The sequence below is a fragment of the Diabrotica virgifera genome, chromosome 3 (assembly GCF_917563875.1).
Source record: "Diabrotica virgifera virgifera chromosome 3, PGI_DIABVI_V3a".
Taxonomy (NCBI): Eukaryota; Metazoa; Arthropoda; class Insecta; order Coleoptera; family Chrysomelidae; genus Diabrotica; species Diabrotica virgifera.
Window position 1 is genome coordinate 232,175,409 of NC_065445.1, and position 15,459 is coordinate 232,190,867.

At 32.6% G+C, this 15,459-nt stretch overlaps 1 protein-coding gene across 2 annotated transcripts in view; it reads right to left on the reverse strand.

The window, feature by feature from the left end:
• LOC114331770 (ATP synthase subunit C lysine N-methyltransferase) overlaps positions 1-15,459 on the reverse strand; it is a 142,511-nt gene that overhangs the window by 55,930 nt on the left and 71,122 nt on the right. The window contains exon 4 of one of the 2 annotated variants that reach the window (XM_028281417.2): positions 5,042-5,199. The exons of the other annotated variant lie outside the window; for it this stretch is intronic. Within the exon in view, the coding sequence (XP_028137218.1) occupies positions 5,056-5,199 (144 nt within the window). The 3' untranslated portion in view covers positions 5,042-5,055. The remainder of the gene's footprint in view (positions 1-5,041; positions 5,200-15,459) is intronic. 2 annotated transcript variants of the gene reach the window in all.

Sequence of the window (15,459 nt, forward strand, 5' to 3'; positions counted from 1 at the left end):
ACTCCATTTCAAAAACTATACGTTTTTATATGAATATCTGATACTTTAATGCTGGTAAAAGCTAGTAAAAAATTATATTTATAGAGACAATAGCGACCAATTTAAATATACCAATATATTAAATGACGTCGGATGTGCACCCATATTCCCCCACCCCCTGTCGTATTTCGTCGAAATAAGCAAGCCCCCTCCCTCTTCTCTACGACGTAGTTTATGGATGTTCCCTATCCAACGAACGTGTGTTTGAGACCATGCACAAAGATTGTATCAACGCATAATCGATCAACTTCATAAAAATGAGAAAGGTTCAATACTTCGGTCATATAATGAGAGGACCTAAATATCGCTTACTCCGGTTGATCATTCAGGGCAAAATCGAAGGAAAACGCTGGGTTTGAAGAAACCAACTGTCCTGGCTGCGTAACATTAGACAATGGACAGGTCGAACGGTCAAGGAATTGTTTCATATAGCTACGGATGGAGAAACATTTCATCAGCTTGGTAGTACGACGATAGTCAACGCTTGAAAACACGCACGGCACACAAAGAAGAAGATATCTAGGGTGTGTCAAAAGTAGCGGGATGCTCCAATTTTTCGCGAAACGAACGTCGGATCGAAAAACTGAAAAACACGTGTTTAATATCTTTAAAAAATCTATTGAATGACACCAAACACTTCACCCCGTGGAGGTGGGGTGGAGGGGACCTTTAAAATCTTAAATATTAACCCTCAGTTTTTTATTATAGATTTGGATTCCTTATACAAATATAAAATAATTTTTATTGGAGACTTTTTTCGAATTATTAATAGGATGGCGCTATAATCGAAAAAAATGAAGAATCATTATACCCTAGGAAAATTATGGAAACGGTCTAATATCTCGAGAAGTACACTTTTAAATAAAAAAAACACTTGTTCAATATTTTTTTATTAAATCTATCGAATGACAACAAGCATGACCCCCACCTTACCCCCTGGGGTGGGGAGTCTGGAAATTGACCTACATACATCCAAAGATTTATTATTTATTTATTTAAGAGACATTTAAGAAAAAAAAAATCTTCTGTGTAAAAGGTATATTTATTTGAAAACCCCAATAAAGGGCTACATTAAAAAACAGAACGTTCTCGCTCTAAAGAGAGCATCATCAGTGTTCTAAGCCTAAAATAAGTTTAACCATAATTAGTGAAGACAAGAGTAAAAAATTTTAAAGGTTGACCAAGATCACCAAAAATACATGGGGTAAACCCTTAAAATGCCGATTAAGGGCCGGTTTTTCAGTGCTGGGTTAACCTATTTATTTTTTGGTCACCGAAATATTCATGGTTAATCAATTTTTCAGTACTAGGTTAGAGCTTAAACTCGTTTCAAGTTAACCACGATTTTAACGGATCCTCGTTAGATGGTTTAACTCCGAATTTTGCGGTTACGCTTGCGCATTGGTGCAGTGAATGAATCAGAATCATGGTCAAGGTTCATAAATAGACAGGTTGCATGGTAACTTTCCACCAATCAGCGTCGAGAATCTAATGGCGGGAGTGACGTCACCCAGAATGCTGCATTCAAATTCATTCACTTCACTCATTGAAATGAACTCGGAAAGTAGGAATGTATTGAAAATGTGTATATTTAAAAAAAATACGTTTGGATTTTTAATAACTATTTATTTCATATATTCGTTAAAAAATGTGGTAGATACCTGTAGAGTTACAAAAATCATAGAATATAATTGCAATTAAATATATGCAGTAGAATAGCATTACTACTTAATTAAAGCAGAAGGAGATTCTTTCTTGTGTATATATGGGACTAAATCATTCAAATATCCTAGGTATATTAATAATGGGTTGAATACAATTTACTTTTTTAAATGATTTTGAGTAGGTATATAATAATTTTGAATTGGGGATACTGCATGTAGTACATTATTGTAAATTCCTCCTAACATGTAAACCATGGTGAAAAAGAGATTCAACTAAAGATTTATGTATCAAAATTAGTAGTTTTTCCCTTAAGTTTAACATAAGAGCATCTGATTACGTTAGGTACTGGATTATAATATCTAAAACTATTAAAACATTATGATTCCATTCAATAGGTACCTGTGAAATTTTACATTAACAGTAAATTATAAAAAAAATACAATTTCAGCGCAATAAAGGGAATTTTGCCCATTTTATATATTCATTTAGTTTATAATTGTTTATTCAAACGATCTTCAGATGGCTGCAATATTGGTTATAATTTTATATGAAACAATTACATATAATAGATCTATTATCTATAGACTTAATTAGATATATTGTTCAATAAGTCTAAGCAGATTGTAACCTACACAGATGATGTAAACTTGATGTGAAGAACCGCAAGAGACATTACAGAACTGTAATGTCTCTATACACGAATGTCCTTTACTATACAATACAGCAGAAAGAAAATCCAGTAAAGTAAGTAGGTACTTAATACAACCACATTAAAATGTATCTTAACACTTGTAAAAGAGTTTTCGGTTAAAGTTATTATACTAAAAACACTTAATAATATCTATAGATACATTATATCTTAAGATATAAACACAAATTAAAACACTAACGATATTTAATAACAAAATATAGCCTCCAAACCACGTATCCTATTATGTTTACAAACAATTCGTAAAATTGATCGTCTGGGTGACGTCACGATGACAATATTTCATTTGTCAATGTCAAAGTTACCATACAACCTATGGTATAGGGACCTTGAATCATGGTTATTTTTTTGAGTACCTGCGTGACAGAAGGGATTAGTTGGGTTATGTTATTTTCTTTCATCGCGGGAAGTATTCTAATACCTCATTATTATAAGAAAATTATTATTATTGAAATTATAAATTATTATCGTTATTATGTAGGAAGGAATTATAAGGAAATATATTTAAATATAACTGTAACAGGTACCTATGTTTACACTTACTGTAACAGGATTTAATGCATTATTCCTAGTAATATTTTAAAAAGATTATTTTATATTTGTCTACACGGCAAAATACTTAATTATTTACCAAAGAGTCTGACTTCTTATTTCCTGGTCAATCTGTTCAAATAGTGATAAGACCGAAGACCGTGGTCTTTGACAAACAAAATCGGAAGAAAAGTCTAAATCGTCCCAGTAATTCTAATTATCTTCTGTTATGAAACCGAGGTAGACGTTATAAACTAAACAAAGATTCCGAACTTGATATTGCATTGCATTAATCATTTTGTTAATTTGGTCACATTTGGTTATGAAATTGTCTTTTATTTATTTTTCTGTCAAATTGATCATTATTTCTCGAATTGCGCATGCGCACGTACTGTTACTGCTGCCAACAGAACAAAAAAGTGGTTAGCTAACCGAGATTTTCTTAACTTGATTTAAAGCACTGAAAAACGCTTTTCAAAAAAAAATTTTTCTGAGGGTTAAAATACTGGTTAAAATTTAAACTAGCTTAGCTAACCAAAATTTTAACCGCTCACTGAAAAACCGGGCCTAAAAGGCTTACATTAATCATGTTATATGTTAAATCCTGGCGATGGATGAAATTTAGAAAGATACCTCAAAGTATCATATGACTATTCCACGAGCATGTGGGTGGTCGAGTTGATTTCTCTGTCTTCACAAAGAGAAAGGTGAAAGTCAACTGATTACAGGTGACAGGTGTGAAAGCGTTTCTGACTAATGACTTTCTTTATATTCTCCATAAAGGTAATAACTTAGAAAATCATACTCAATTTTTCATTGTCCTATATACACATATAAGGACAAAATAATTTTTCTAAACCTTCTACAACAACTATTATTCTTAATCAGTGTTGAGTAACCCTTACATACCCCATAAACTTTACTATAGTACGAATTTCAGTTACATTAATTCATCCTCCATACCAATATATACTTTTAAGTCCTCTTTTTAGAAATCTACACCAATACATACTGTTATGTAGTCATATTAAATTACCAGACATACGGAGCTCGCTGCCTCATAGTTCTACCACTAGTCATACCTTTGTTGGCTTTATACTTTCATTCAGTTAGGTACATCAATCATCTTTGTGTTGGATCTTAAGTAACTATCTACTTATAGAAATATAAACTTCAACACAGACATTGCCCTCATCATGTTTAATAGTTCAAAAATCAACTTATTTTCTCTGCCCTAAATGCATTTGATCATACGGGCAAATTATTATTTTTTACATCTATTAAATCAAAATAATATCTTTATTTTATACAATACACCGCATGTATGGTTGGTTGCCTATCTTTAGTAATACACTTATTTGAACCCCGCTGACAATTGGTTTTAAACAGTTTTAAATAATGTTATTTTCACTCCATATATTATTCGTGTTAGCTTAATAGGGAATAATAGTAATCCTAGCATATGATGTTTGTTGTTATTATTGAATTTTACTATAAATAATTTTTTTAAAACTATTGGCTAGTGTACCTAACTACATATCAGTTCACAAAACTTCATGTTACACTGTCTGTCTCGTATTGTCATTAGTCAGAAACGCTTTCACACCTGTCACCTGTAATCAGTTGGCTTTCACCTTTCTCTTTGTGAAGACAGAAATCAACTCAACCACCCACATGCTCGTGGAATAGTCATATGATACTTTGAGGTATCTTTCTAAATTTCATCCATCGCCAGGATTTAACATATAACACATCAATGTAAGCCTTTTAGTCGGCATTTTAAGGGTTTTAACCCATGTATTTTTGGTGGCTTAGCATGTAGAGCTTGTGGGTATAACCTAATTTTTTTTATCTTGGTCAACCTTTAAAATTTTTTACTCTTGTCTTCACTAATTATGGTTATACTTATTTTAGGCTTAGAACACTGATGATGCTCTCTTTAGAGCGAAAGCGTTCTGTTTTTTAATGGGGTTTATCTTTATCGGGGTTTTCAAATAAATATACCTTTTACACATAAGATTCTTTTTTCAATTTTTAGACATATTCCCTTGTTAATTAAAAATCTCGTCTTTGGTCTGAAAATTCTGGAAAACTCACCTTACCCCCTTAATCTATTTTAAACCGTAGACCCATACGGTGTCTATTCCATGTCCAATGGTTTTGATAGGTGTCAAATTGGGAAGAGGGAATCTGCACGCTATTATTTTGCAGCTTGATTTACATTCCTTAATAAACTTTTTCTCTAGGTCATTCATCTGAAATATATATAAAAGAAATAATGATTTCAACTTACTGTTAAAAATATGTAGAAGGAAAATTGGGTGACAAAAATATTCTTTGATTAACATAATCTCAGGGTTTCCTACCAAATGAAAACACCAGGAACTACACTTGCGAGCAAAAGAATTGGCTCACTCCATGAATTATAGTTTATGCTTAGTAATTTCATTTTGTCTTCTTTAAATTAAAACAACTAATGCAAAAAATATTGTCTATCATATAGCTTCCAACTATTTTAAGCAAATTGCCAACGTTTTGTATAATTTGCCTATTTCTCTCAGTCACTTTTCAAACTTTTATGTATTTCGTAAGATGTAGGTACTATACACCCTACTAAATTATGTTAAATAATCGGTTCTAGCTACTACCAGAGGCGTATGACATGGGATAGTGAATGGTTGACAGTTCCCAAATTCTACGTCACTGACGAAAGTGATATTTTAGCATAATTTTTAGATTCTCCAGTACTTTCTTTGTAAATAATATTCTCTTCATTCGATAAAACGATAAACGATAAAATCATTAGTTTTAGAGATATTTGAAGTTAAACGAAGGGACATAATACATTAATCAAAATAACTGTGCTGTTTTATTATTAACTTCAGATACCTCGAAAACTAATGACTTTATCTTTACAAATGAAGAATATACTATTTACATAATATATATATATATATATATATATATATATATATATATATATATATATATATATATTTACTCCCAGCGTATGAAGTGAGCCACATATCAAAAGAAACTGCGGTTGAAGTGAGGTCCTGTACAAAGTGAGGTCCAGTATACGGACCTCACTTAGTCAATCAATGTAAGACTTTTTCGTAGACATGTACTGATAGCAAACACTGTTTTTTTACAAAAAAAAGTGGGACCTCACATTGTATGGTCCACATCAATTTTTAGTTCAGAGATTTTCCGCATAGAGGCGCTGACTTTGGCGTATATTTTCTAACCATGTATATTCTATGCCCTGTTGAATAACTTATGATACACATAGTGAGGACCATACAACTGGCAACATCTGTTCAACCAATCTTTAAAACAGTGGATCGTCAATCGTCGCATAAATTCAAACAGTACAAAAATGTTTAATACTTTAATCCTTTTTGAGAGCGTAGGCGCAAAATTTCGGTCGAGTTCTTTTTAAACGCATTTATTTTTTTCGAATCCTGAGATAACTAATAGGTATTTTTAAAAAATTTAAACCCAAAATAGAAGACTACATTATTCCCGAGGGCAGAAAGTCCCTTATAATGAACAAAAAGTTTCTGTTGTAATATATATTTAAAATTAAAAATAAGACTATTTTTTTTCACCCCTGTGACTTATTAAAATAAATATTATAGAAGTTCTCAAGGACTTTCGACCATGGATGATACAGTAATATTTCTTTCTGCGTTTAAATTTTTTAAAAATACTTAAGGTTTTCTCAGTATTCGAAAAAAATGAACGCAATTAAAAATAATTCGAGCGAAATTTTTGCGCATATGCTCTCAGAAAGGCTTAAAATACTATAAATTTTTGTAATCAGTATTTCAATAGTTATTTATGATATAAGTGTTAAAAGTACACGTTTAAGGCACGCATGTGAAAGTTTGCAGAATGAGCGACAGCGAGTTCTGCAATTCACATGAGTGCCTTAAAAATGCACTTTTTAACACGCATGTCATGCAATATTTTTTCTACAAACGTAATTACAGGACAATATCTACAAAAACTTTTACTTGAACTTGACTGACATTCCATTTTTATATTTTTTTAACATTACATCAAAATTGCCTATACGATCAATACGAATTGCAGTGCCATAAAAATTTTAAAGCACTAGTGCCTTAAAGCAGCGCCGGGTAAAGGGGCGGGCGAGCAGGGCGACCGCCCGGGGCGCCAGAATTTGGGGGCGCCAAATTTTGAGAGACGCTGATATATAAATATAATATTTACCCTCCTCCGTGGCTCAGTGGTAAGAGCGCCTGCCTTTGGATCGAAAAAATCCGAAAGGTTGTGGGTTCGAATCTCACCAGGGTCGGAAATTTTTCATTTATTATAAATTAATAAATGAATATAGTTTCTGTCCTCGTGGGATCGGTTCTCACCGGAGGGACCGCAGACGTTCGGATACAATTAGCGTCTCTTTGCAAAGACAATGACGTCGACATTGCAAAGTAACAAGCCACTTACTCAACACACACACTACTTACACATGACACTAGGTACCTAACTGTTCAAAATTACCGTACCTACCATGCCAATGGCCATTAGTTGTCGAGGCATTGCTAAACAAAAAAAAAATATAATATTTTTTACATTCACTATTTTTTTGGACTTTAAAGATTATCTTTGGGCTAAGATTACTCCTAAGACAATTAATATTAAATAATTGTAACAATAAGAAAACTATTTCTAGCTCACAAAAATTCTCTAATAAAAATAATGCAACCTAAAAATTGTTATGGCTTTTAAAGGTCATTTGTCAGGTAATACCTATCACTTTTATGGTATTACAATGTTATACATACATACTTAAAATACACGAAGATCAGATTTACGAAGTATCAACAAATTTATGAATAGTCAGTGATATTATTATACTGCTGCTTGTCATTATAGCCTCAATGGTTAAATAGTTTTGTCTTCCTGTTCTGTAAACTTTGCTTTATCAACATTGTCGTGTGTCCGTGGGTGTGTAATTTGAAATAAAAAAAAAACAAACCAGGTATATCTATATGAATTAGAATTGACAAGTTCTTTTTCATAATATGAATATATAGAAATTTATTTCGAATACTTTGTACGCGTTAAGATGTTCCACTTTTTGCATAAAAACGGCACGAACGACGTATCAAAAAAAGGAATAATAGATTTTTGTATATATCATAAATTGAACGAGTAATTCCAAAATGATTTGTTATTTGAAATATCTCAGTGGCGTACTATGTTTTTCTTTAAAAAAATTCACACCATTTCAACAGTAGATATAAAATTATTAATTTTATGTCAAAAAATGCGCAATAATTACCTCTTAAAACACATCAAATTTCATTTGCATATCTGAACCGGTTTTAGAACAATAAAGAAATCGTCAGTTTGTAAAAAAATGTCAACACCCCATATCTCGGAAACGAAGTATTTGCTGACATACTATACGCTTATAGAGCAAACTGTCATTATTTTTTCATATAGAATTACCCTTTAAAGTTTGTCGCATTTATTTAGAAACATCCTGTTTTTTCTTGACCACCCTGGATTTCCATAGTTTTTCCTGTATTATTTCACTTGACCGTTATTTTCAGTTCTTTCTGTTTTTCCAGTCCTGCAGGTTTCTTTTCTAATATTGCTTCGTCCATTTTATCTCTAAAAGATTTTCGGGGTCTGTCTCTCTTCCTTCTTCCTATCGGGCTCCAATCTGTTATTCTGTTTATCAACGATTTTGGTCTGCTCTTCTGCCATGTCCATACCAGGTTAATCTCTTTTGTTCTATGTTGTCTATTATCCCTTGAATTCATTACCATTATTTTCTTAATCTCTATGTTATTTATTCTATCCCTTCTACAGCTTCTACTTAGGCCGCGTTCAGAGTGGACGAGCAAAGAGCAAAGAGCAAAGCGGAGAAATCAAACTCATACTGGGAAATGGAGGTACACAGAGTGCTAGCAAAGAGCCAAGCGGCGAAACCAAACAAGTTTGATTTCTCCGCTCGCACTCTTTGGTCCATGTTGTGAGACCGCTCCCGTCTGAAAAAAATGTTGATTCGGTTTCTTTGTCAATTCCTATTCAAAAATGTCCCCTTTAAACAAATCTGAAGAGCACCGGGCGGAATTTTTGGGCAGAAATTGTTTAAACAATTTTATCTACTGTGTTATATTATGTGTAAGTTTTTAGTTTGTGAAAACTGTCATTCTAGATAGCAGTGCGTGAAGTGTTTAAAGTGAGCGTGAAGTAACAATGTATTTTAAATGGGACTTACTTTTTCGCACTGTAACACACTTTCATATAATCAAATATCCTTAACTTTGGCGTTGTCATGGTGATGACATAATGAGCAATAAATTACGACAAAAGTTTTTACAGTTTTGTGGTTTGAAAAAAGTTAGAATTTTTAAATATCAAAGTTCTAAAAATTGTAGAATAGAAATGAATTCCAGTGACGAAGAGTTACAGTTTTTTTATTTGTTTATGGTAGAGTAGATAAAATATTGTATGAAACTGTGCGTGAAGTACTTTTTGCGAACTTACGCGATGTATAGCACTCGCGCCGCTGTCGCTCGTGCTCTAAATATCGCGTGCGTTCGCAAAAAGCATACTTCACGGACTGTTTCATAAATAACTATTTTTAAGCAAATACAAAAGATCACGTTTTTTGCTCCGGAACATATATTTTTAGGTTTTTGGGTTATTCTAAACAAAAAAGGTATAGTCTGTTCGCTAAACTCAGACGCAACTTTCTAGATAATTTAGTCGGTAATTTTGCCAATTTTAGTTAAATTGGCAAAAAATAATTACTAAACAGTTAATAATCACTAAATAGTTAGTGATTTTGCCAATTTTTGCAAAATTGGCAAAAAACAAAAAAATTATCGACTAAAATATCTAGCCAGTTGCGTCTGAGTTTAGCGAACCGACATATCTTGTAATTTTTCCCAAAAATTAATAGTGTTCGAGTTATAGGCGATTTAAAATCTGAAAAATGCGAAAATACGCATTTTCGAGGCTTAAAAATTCATATTTCAATTAGTATTTTTGAGGTTGCCAGATACTTAAATTGATGATTAAACATTCAGCTTCGATTCTGAAGAGTGATCGCGTCTAACCTTAATTTATACAGTTGTTTTTTAATTGTTAAATATGCGTGTTTATCCGATATTTTTGCCGGTGCGGCGCGCTCTATTTCAAAAATCTCCTATTTCCTCCGAAAATTATTTTTTCTAGATTTTTTGGGACATTCCAAATAAAATAAGTTTTTTGACATTTTTCTCAAAAGTTAATAGTTTTAAAGTTATAAGTTAATAAAAAACTCATTTTTGGATTTTAAATCGCTTATAACTTTAAAACTGTTAACTTTTGAGTAAAATGTCAAGAAACTTATTTTATTTAGAAAATCCCAAAAAATCTAGAAAAAATAATTTTCGGAGGAAAATAGGATATTTTTGAAATAGAGCGCGCAAAAAAATCGGATAAACACGCATATTTAACAATTAAAAAGCATCGGTATAAATTAAGGTTAGACGCGATCACTCTTCAGAGTCTTGAAGCTCAATGTTTAAACTTCAATTTAAGTATCTGGCAACCTCAAAAATACTAATTTAAATATGAGTTTTTAGGCCTCGAAAATGCGTATTTTCGCATTTTTCAGATTTTAAATTGCCTATAACTCGAAAACTATCAATTTTTGAGAACATTTACAAGATACCTTTGTTGTTTAGAATGACCCACAAAACTTAAAAATATATGTTCTAGAGCAAAAAACGTGATGTTTTGTATTTGTTAAAAAAAATTGTTTAAACAATTTCTTCCCAAAAATTCCGCCCGGCACCCTTCAGATTTGTTTAAAGGAAATTTTAAAATATTTTTAAATAGGAATCCACAAAGAGACCGAATCGGAAATTTTTTCAGACGGGAGCGGTCTCACTACATGGACTACTGTGAGAGTAAAGTATCCATACTGCCGAGTGGAAAAGAACTAAACTCTCGTCTAGCGTAACTACCCGCTATTAGCACTTCTTTGCTCTTTGCTCGTCCACTCTGAACGTGCACTTTTTGCCCTTTGCTCTTTGCTCGTTGCTCTTTGCTCTTTGCTCTTTGCTCGTCCACTCTGAACGCGGCCTTAGGTATTCGATCTCTGTTGCTCTTATTTTGCATTTGGTTTTCGTATTTTTTATTCAATTTTCACACCCATTATTCAGAATACTTTTTGTCATGGTGTTATATTATATTCTTCTTTTTGTTTTTATACTGATGTTCTTATCCCACAGTACCGGGTTTAATTTTAGTATGCAGCATATTGTTTGTCCTAGTAACTCGATACCTGAAACCATAGCTTGGTTCTATAGGTATCGAGTCATAGAGATAATAAAAAGCTCATGAGATAATAAAAAAAAATAATGAATGATTTTATTTGAATTTGCATAGATGATTGTAAGGTCAAGGATATCACAACGGCTCTAAAAGGAAGAGAAAAAATAAAGATGTACAAGCTCGCGTTTGCAAAGAATATCCGCATGCTATTTTATGCCACTCCCTCAATTTAGTTATTGGGGATGCAGCTATATCTTGCGCACAATCAACATGTTTTTGGTCTTGTAGAAGATTTATACACATTAAATGATATAAATGAGTCAGATTAAATAAATTATTAGACGAATTTTTTACTAAGCAACAACATTTTTGTTTAATTTAGTAGTATTTTGTATTTTGACAACGACACCCGATTTGGGCGTCGAAACGATAATAAAATTATTTTTTTCAATTTAGTTGTGGCTTATTTTCCATCTAAATAGTTATTTATACACATTTTTTACTGGTTGTTGATAATGTGCATTTATCTTTTACCTCGCTTCTTCGTCGCTTGAACTTAAAATGTGCTCGCTATGCTATGCCCTATGTTGGATAAGTTATAAGTAATAACTATCCTACTATTTTTTAAATAAATATATTTTTACATAGTTCTTTATGGTAAAATTTTGATTTTTTCCTATTTTTTTATATTTGCAGTAAATTTGTATATTCTTATATGAAGGGGCGCCAAATTTTATTTTGCCAGGGGCGCTCAGAACCCTAAAACCGGCCCTGCCTTAAAGTAGCATTTTTAACGCACGTATGGAGTTCTAAAAATTGCATTTTTAACACGGTTGTAGAAAAAAGCCTTTAAATGAGGTGTCACATGATGTACTTACTTTCCTATTTAAAAAAACCAAAGTTGTGCCTGTCACCTGAAGAAGAACTATCCACTCGAACGCTCACTGTCCACGCTGCGCTCAAAAGCCACCTCCTGACCGCCCACGAGGGACGCAGGACGCAGGCTCGCCTGTCGTTGTACAATGGTTTCTAGGGAGACTGGTCGAGAGCAAAGCACGGACAGTACACGTAAATGTCTATGGAACCAACAAAAATCCATCAAAACTTTCTTCTCTGTTGACTTTTAGCCTTCTGGACACCACCGTCCGGCATAACCAAGGAAAAAAACCAGGACACGACACTTGCCCCAGTGTGTTTTTCGGACTGTTTGCTTTTACTGCCACACAAAACATTCACGACAAACCCTGAAGAGGACAAAATCCTAAACGGGGACACACATTGAACGCATTTCTTCTTAGCATTTTATCTAAACAAGCAAATCAAACAATGTAGTAGTAGTGAAGAAGAGGGATCGCGTAAAGTTCGAAACATTGACGCTATAATATACTATGATTATTTTAAAAATCGACCTATCCGAGCGTTTTTCTTATGTGCTAAAAATAAATAAGTTAATAAGGGGGGTAAAACTTATTCCAGCGAACTGTATTTGTAACAACCAAGGTATGGATGGCGGTTGTTGAACAAAAAACCGGTTTTCGGTTATACCGGTTTTTTACTTACGGTTTAACCTGGCGGTTATAACTGGTCAAAAAAAGCGGTTGTTCCAAAAACCATTTTTCGGTTTTTTTAATCAGAAGCAAATACTCGATAGGTTATAATGTTAATATAATGTTATATGTTACATACATTTATATTGCAATTCAGTTTGCTCAATTTTCCTCCCGAAAAATTCCCCAACCAATTCAACCTATAAAAATTTTCCCATGTGCTTTCAAATTACCCTAAAAATGGGCGAAAGTACCCCAATCTGGCATCTCTGATTCGTCGCTTGTTGTAGACGGCGTCGGTGTATATTGCGTTGTCAATTGGGATATTCCCAAAACTCCCAAAAGTGATGATCCTACCGATCTACCGACATGTCCCTAGGATCTGTCGAGTTTAAAAAAATATCCAAATGACATATTTTACTTAAGAGGAAACAGTAGCGATCAACAGGTAGCGAAAACGCGTTCCAAGATTGCGGCTGTAATTTTGAATATTTTTTCGAGATATGTGGCACACGTATTCGTAATATAATAAAGAATGGCGGTACAGAGCCCAATTTAAAAAATATATTAATATGTGGAAATTACTCTGTAATTAAATACAATATTAAAAAAACGAGCCTGTACCGCCACTAAGAAGAACAAAAAAATACATTTTCTTCAAATAAACTTTTTTATCCGATGCCTAGATTTTATGTCATTTTGGAACTACTAAAATTTTTTATTTCATTAGTAGTTCCAAAATGACACAAAATCTAACCCGTGTTGAGCTGCCCCCCCCCCCACTTTCAAAAATTAAAAAACAAATTGCCCTGATTTATGAGCTATTTATGAGCTCTCATATTCCGCAAACTAAAAATTTTGAGCTCGTTCCACTGAGCAGGACTTTAATACCCTAGTGGGGGGGGGGCTGATTAAAAATAGGAATATTGAATCGGTTTTTGCGGCAGAATTACGAGCTATTTATGAGCTCTTGAAATTATATAGTTTCGATTTTTGAGCTCATCCCCTTCACCCCCAAACAACCCTTTAATTGATTTAATTTAAGAGAAAGATGCTGAGAAAACTTAAAATATATCGTATTGCGGATATAATTCCTATAGCTTATATACTCTAAGAATAAACTATTAAATCAAGAGCATTTCGATTATTGAGCTACAACCCCTTCGCAAGAAAACCACCCTATCTTCCCGGCTTAAGAGAAAGTTGTACTTAAAATGCGTTAAACTAATTATTTGGCGACTACATATCATTTAATAATTTATAAGCTTCCAAATTACGCGCATTTAGATCAGTAAATTGCAATTTATTTTGTATAGTGCAGTCACTGAAGGTAAAAATCAACGATTACCTTCAATTTCGGTGAACCTTCATCGATATTTACGAAAATTGGTCACTGGTTAGAGGATACGTCAAGAAACAAAGGTGACATGGTACCGCCTTGCGCCTTTACCCTGAGGGTGGATACCGCCCCTTCTCGGGGGTGAAAATTATTTTATAAAAAATAAATGCACAAATCAATAAAAGAACAAATTAAAGGCAAAATTTATTATATAAAGTTAATAAAATAAGTCAATACTTTTTAAGTTATTAAAGATCAAAGATTTTAATTATTTTTGAAAAAAATGCATGTTTTGAAGAGGTTTTTTGTAAATCACTGAAAAACTGTAAGTTTTTACAAAAAAATTTAATAGTAGTTTAATTCGTATAGCTTATATTCTAAGAATAAACTCTTAAATCACACGCCTTTCGATTATTGAACTACAACCCCTTCGCAAGAAAACCATCCCATATTCCCGGCTTAAGAGAGGGTTGTACTTAAAATAATTTAAATTAATTACCTGTCGACTATATATTGTTTAATAATTTATGAGCTCGCAAAATATACGCATCTCAATTATTGAATTGCCATTTTCTTTCTATAGTGCAGTCACTGAAGGTAAAAATCAACTATGACCTTCGATTTCGGTAAATCTCCATTCATTTTCACGAAAATTGGTGAGCGGATTTTGATACTATAAACTTTTTCTGGATCTTATGTTTGATAGGTATTTCTAAGTACTTTGACAAGTATTTAGTACCTAAGTGTTATAAAATGCATCTCTTTCCCGTTATTTAAGCTTGAACCCTTAGATTTGAACAGTCGCGGAAAAAAATATACATTTAATTACCAATAACTTACTTTAAATTAACATTAAAGGGTTTTTCAAGTAAGCAATTTATTATATTTTTTATTAGCTTCAATTTTAGTGATGAAAACTTTTTTGTAAAAACTTACAGTTCATAAGTCATTTATGAAAAATCGCTCTAAAGCGTGCATTTTCTTTCCAAAAATTAAAATATTTGATCTTTAATAAATCAAAAAGTATTGATTTATTTTAATCACATTATATAACAAATTTTGCTTACAATTTGTCCCTCTCTCGATTTAGGGGTTATTTTTAATAAAGTAATTTTCACTACCGAGAAGGGGTGACATATACCCCAGGCTAAAACCCCAAGTTGTTATTGTCAATTCGTGAAAATAAATGGAGATTTACCGAAATCGAAGGTAATAGTTGATTTTTACCTTCAGTGACTGCACTATAGAAAGAAAATGGAAATTCAATAATTGAGATGCGTATATTTTGCAAGCTCATAAATTATTAAACGATATGTAGTCGC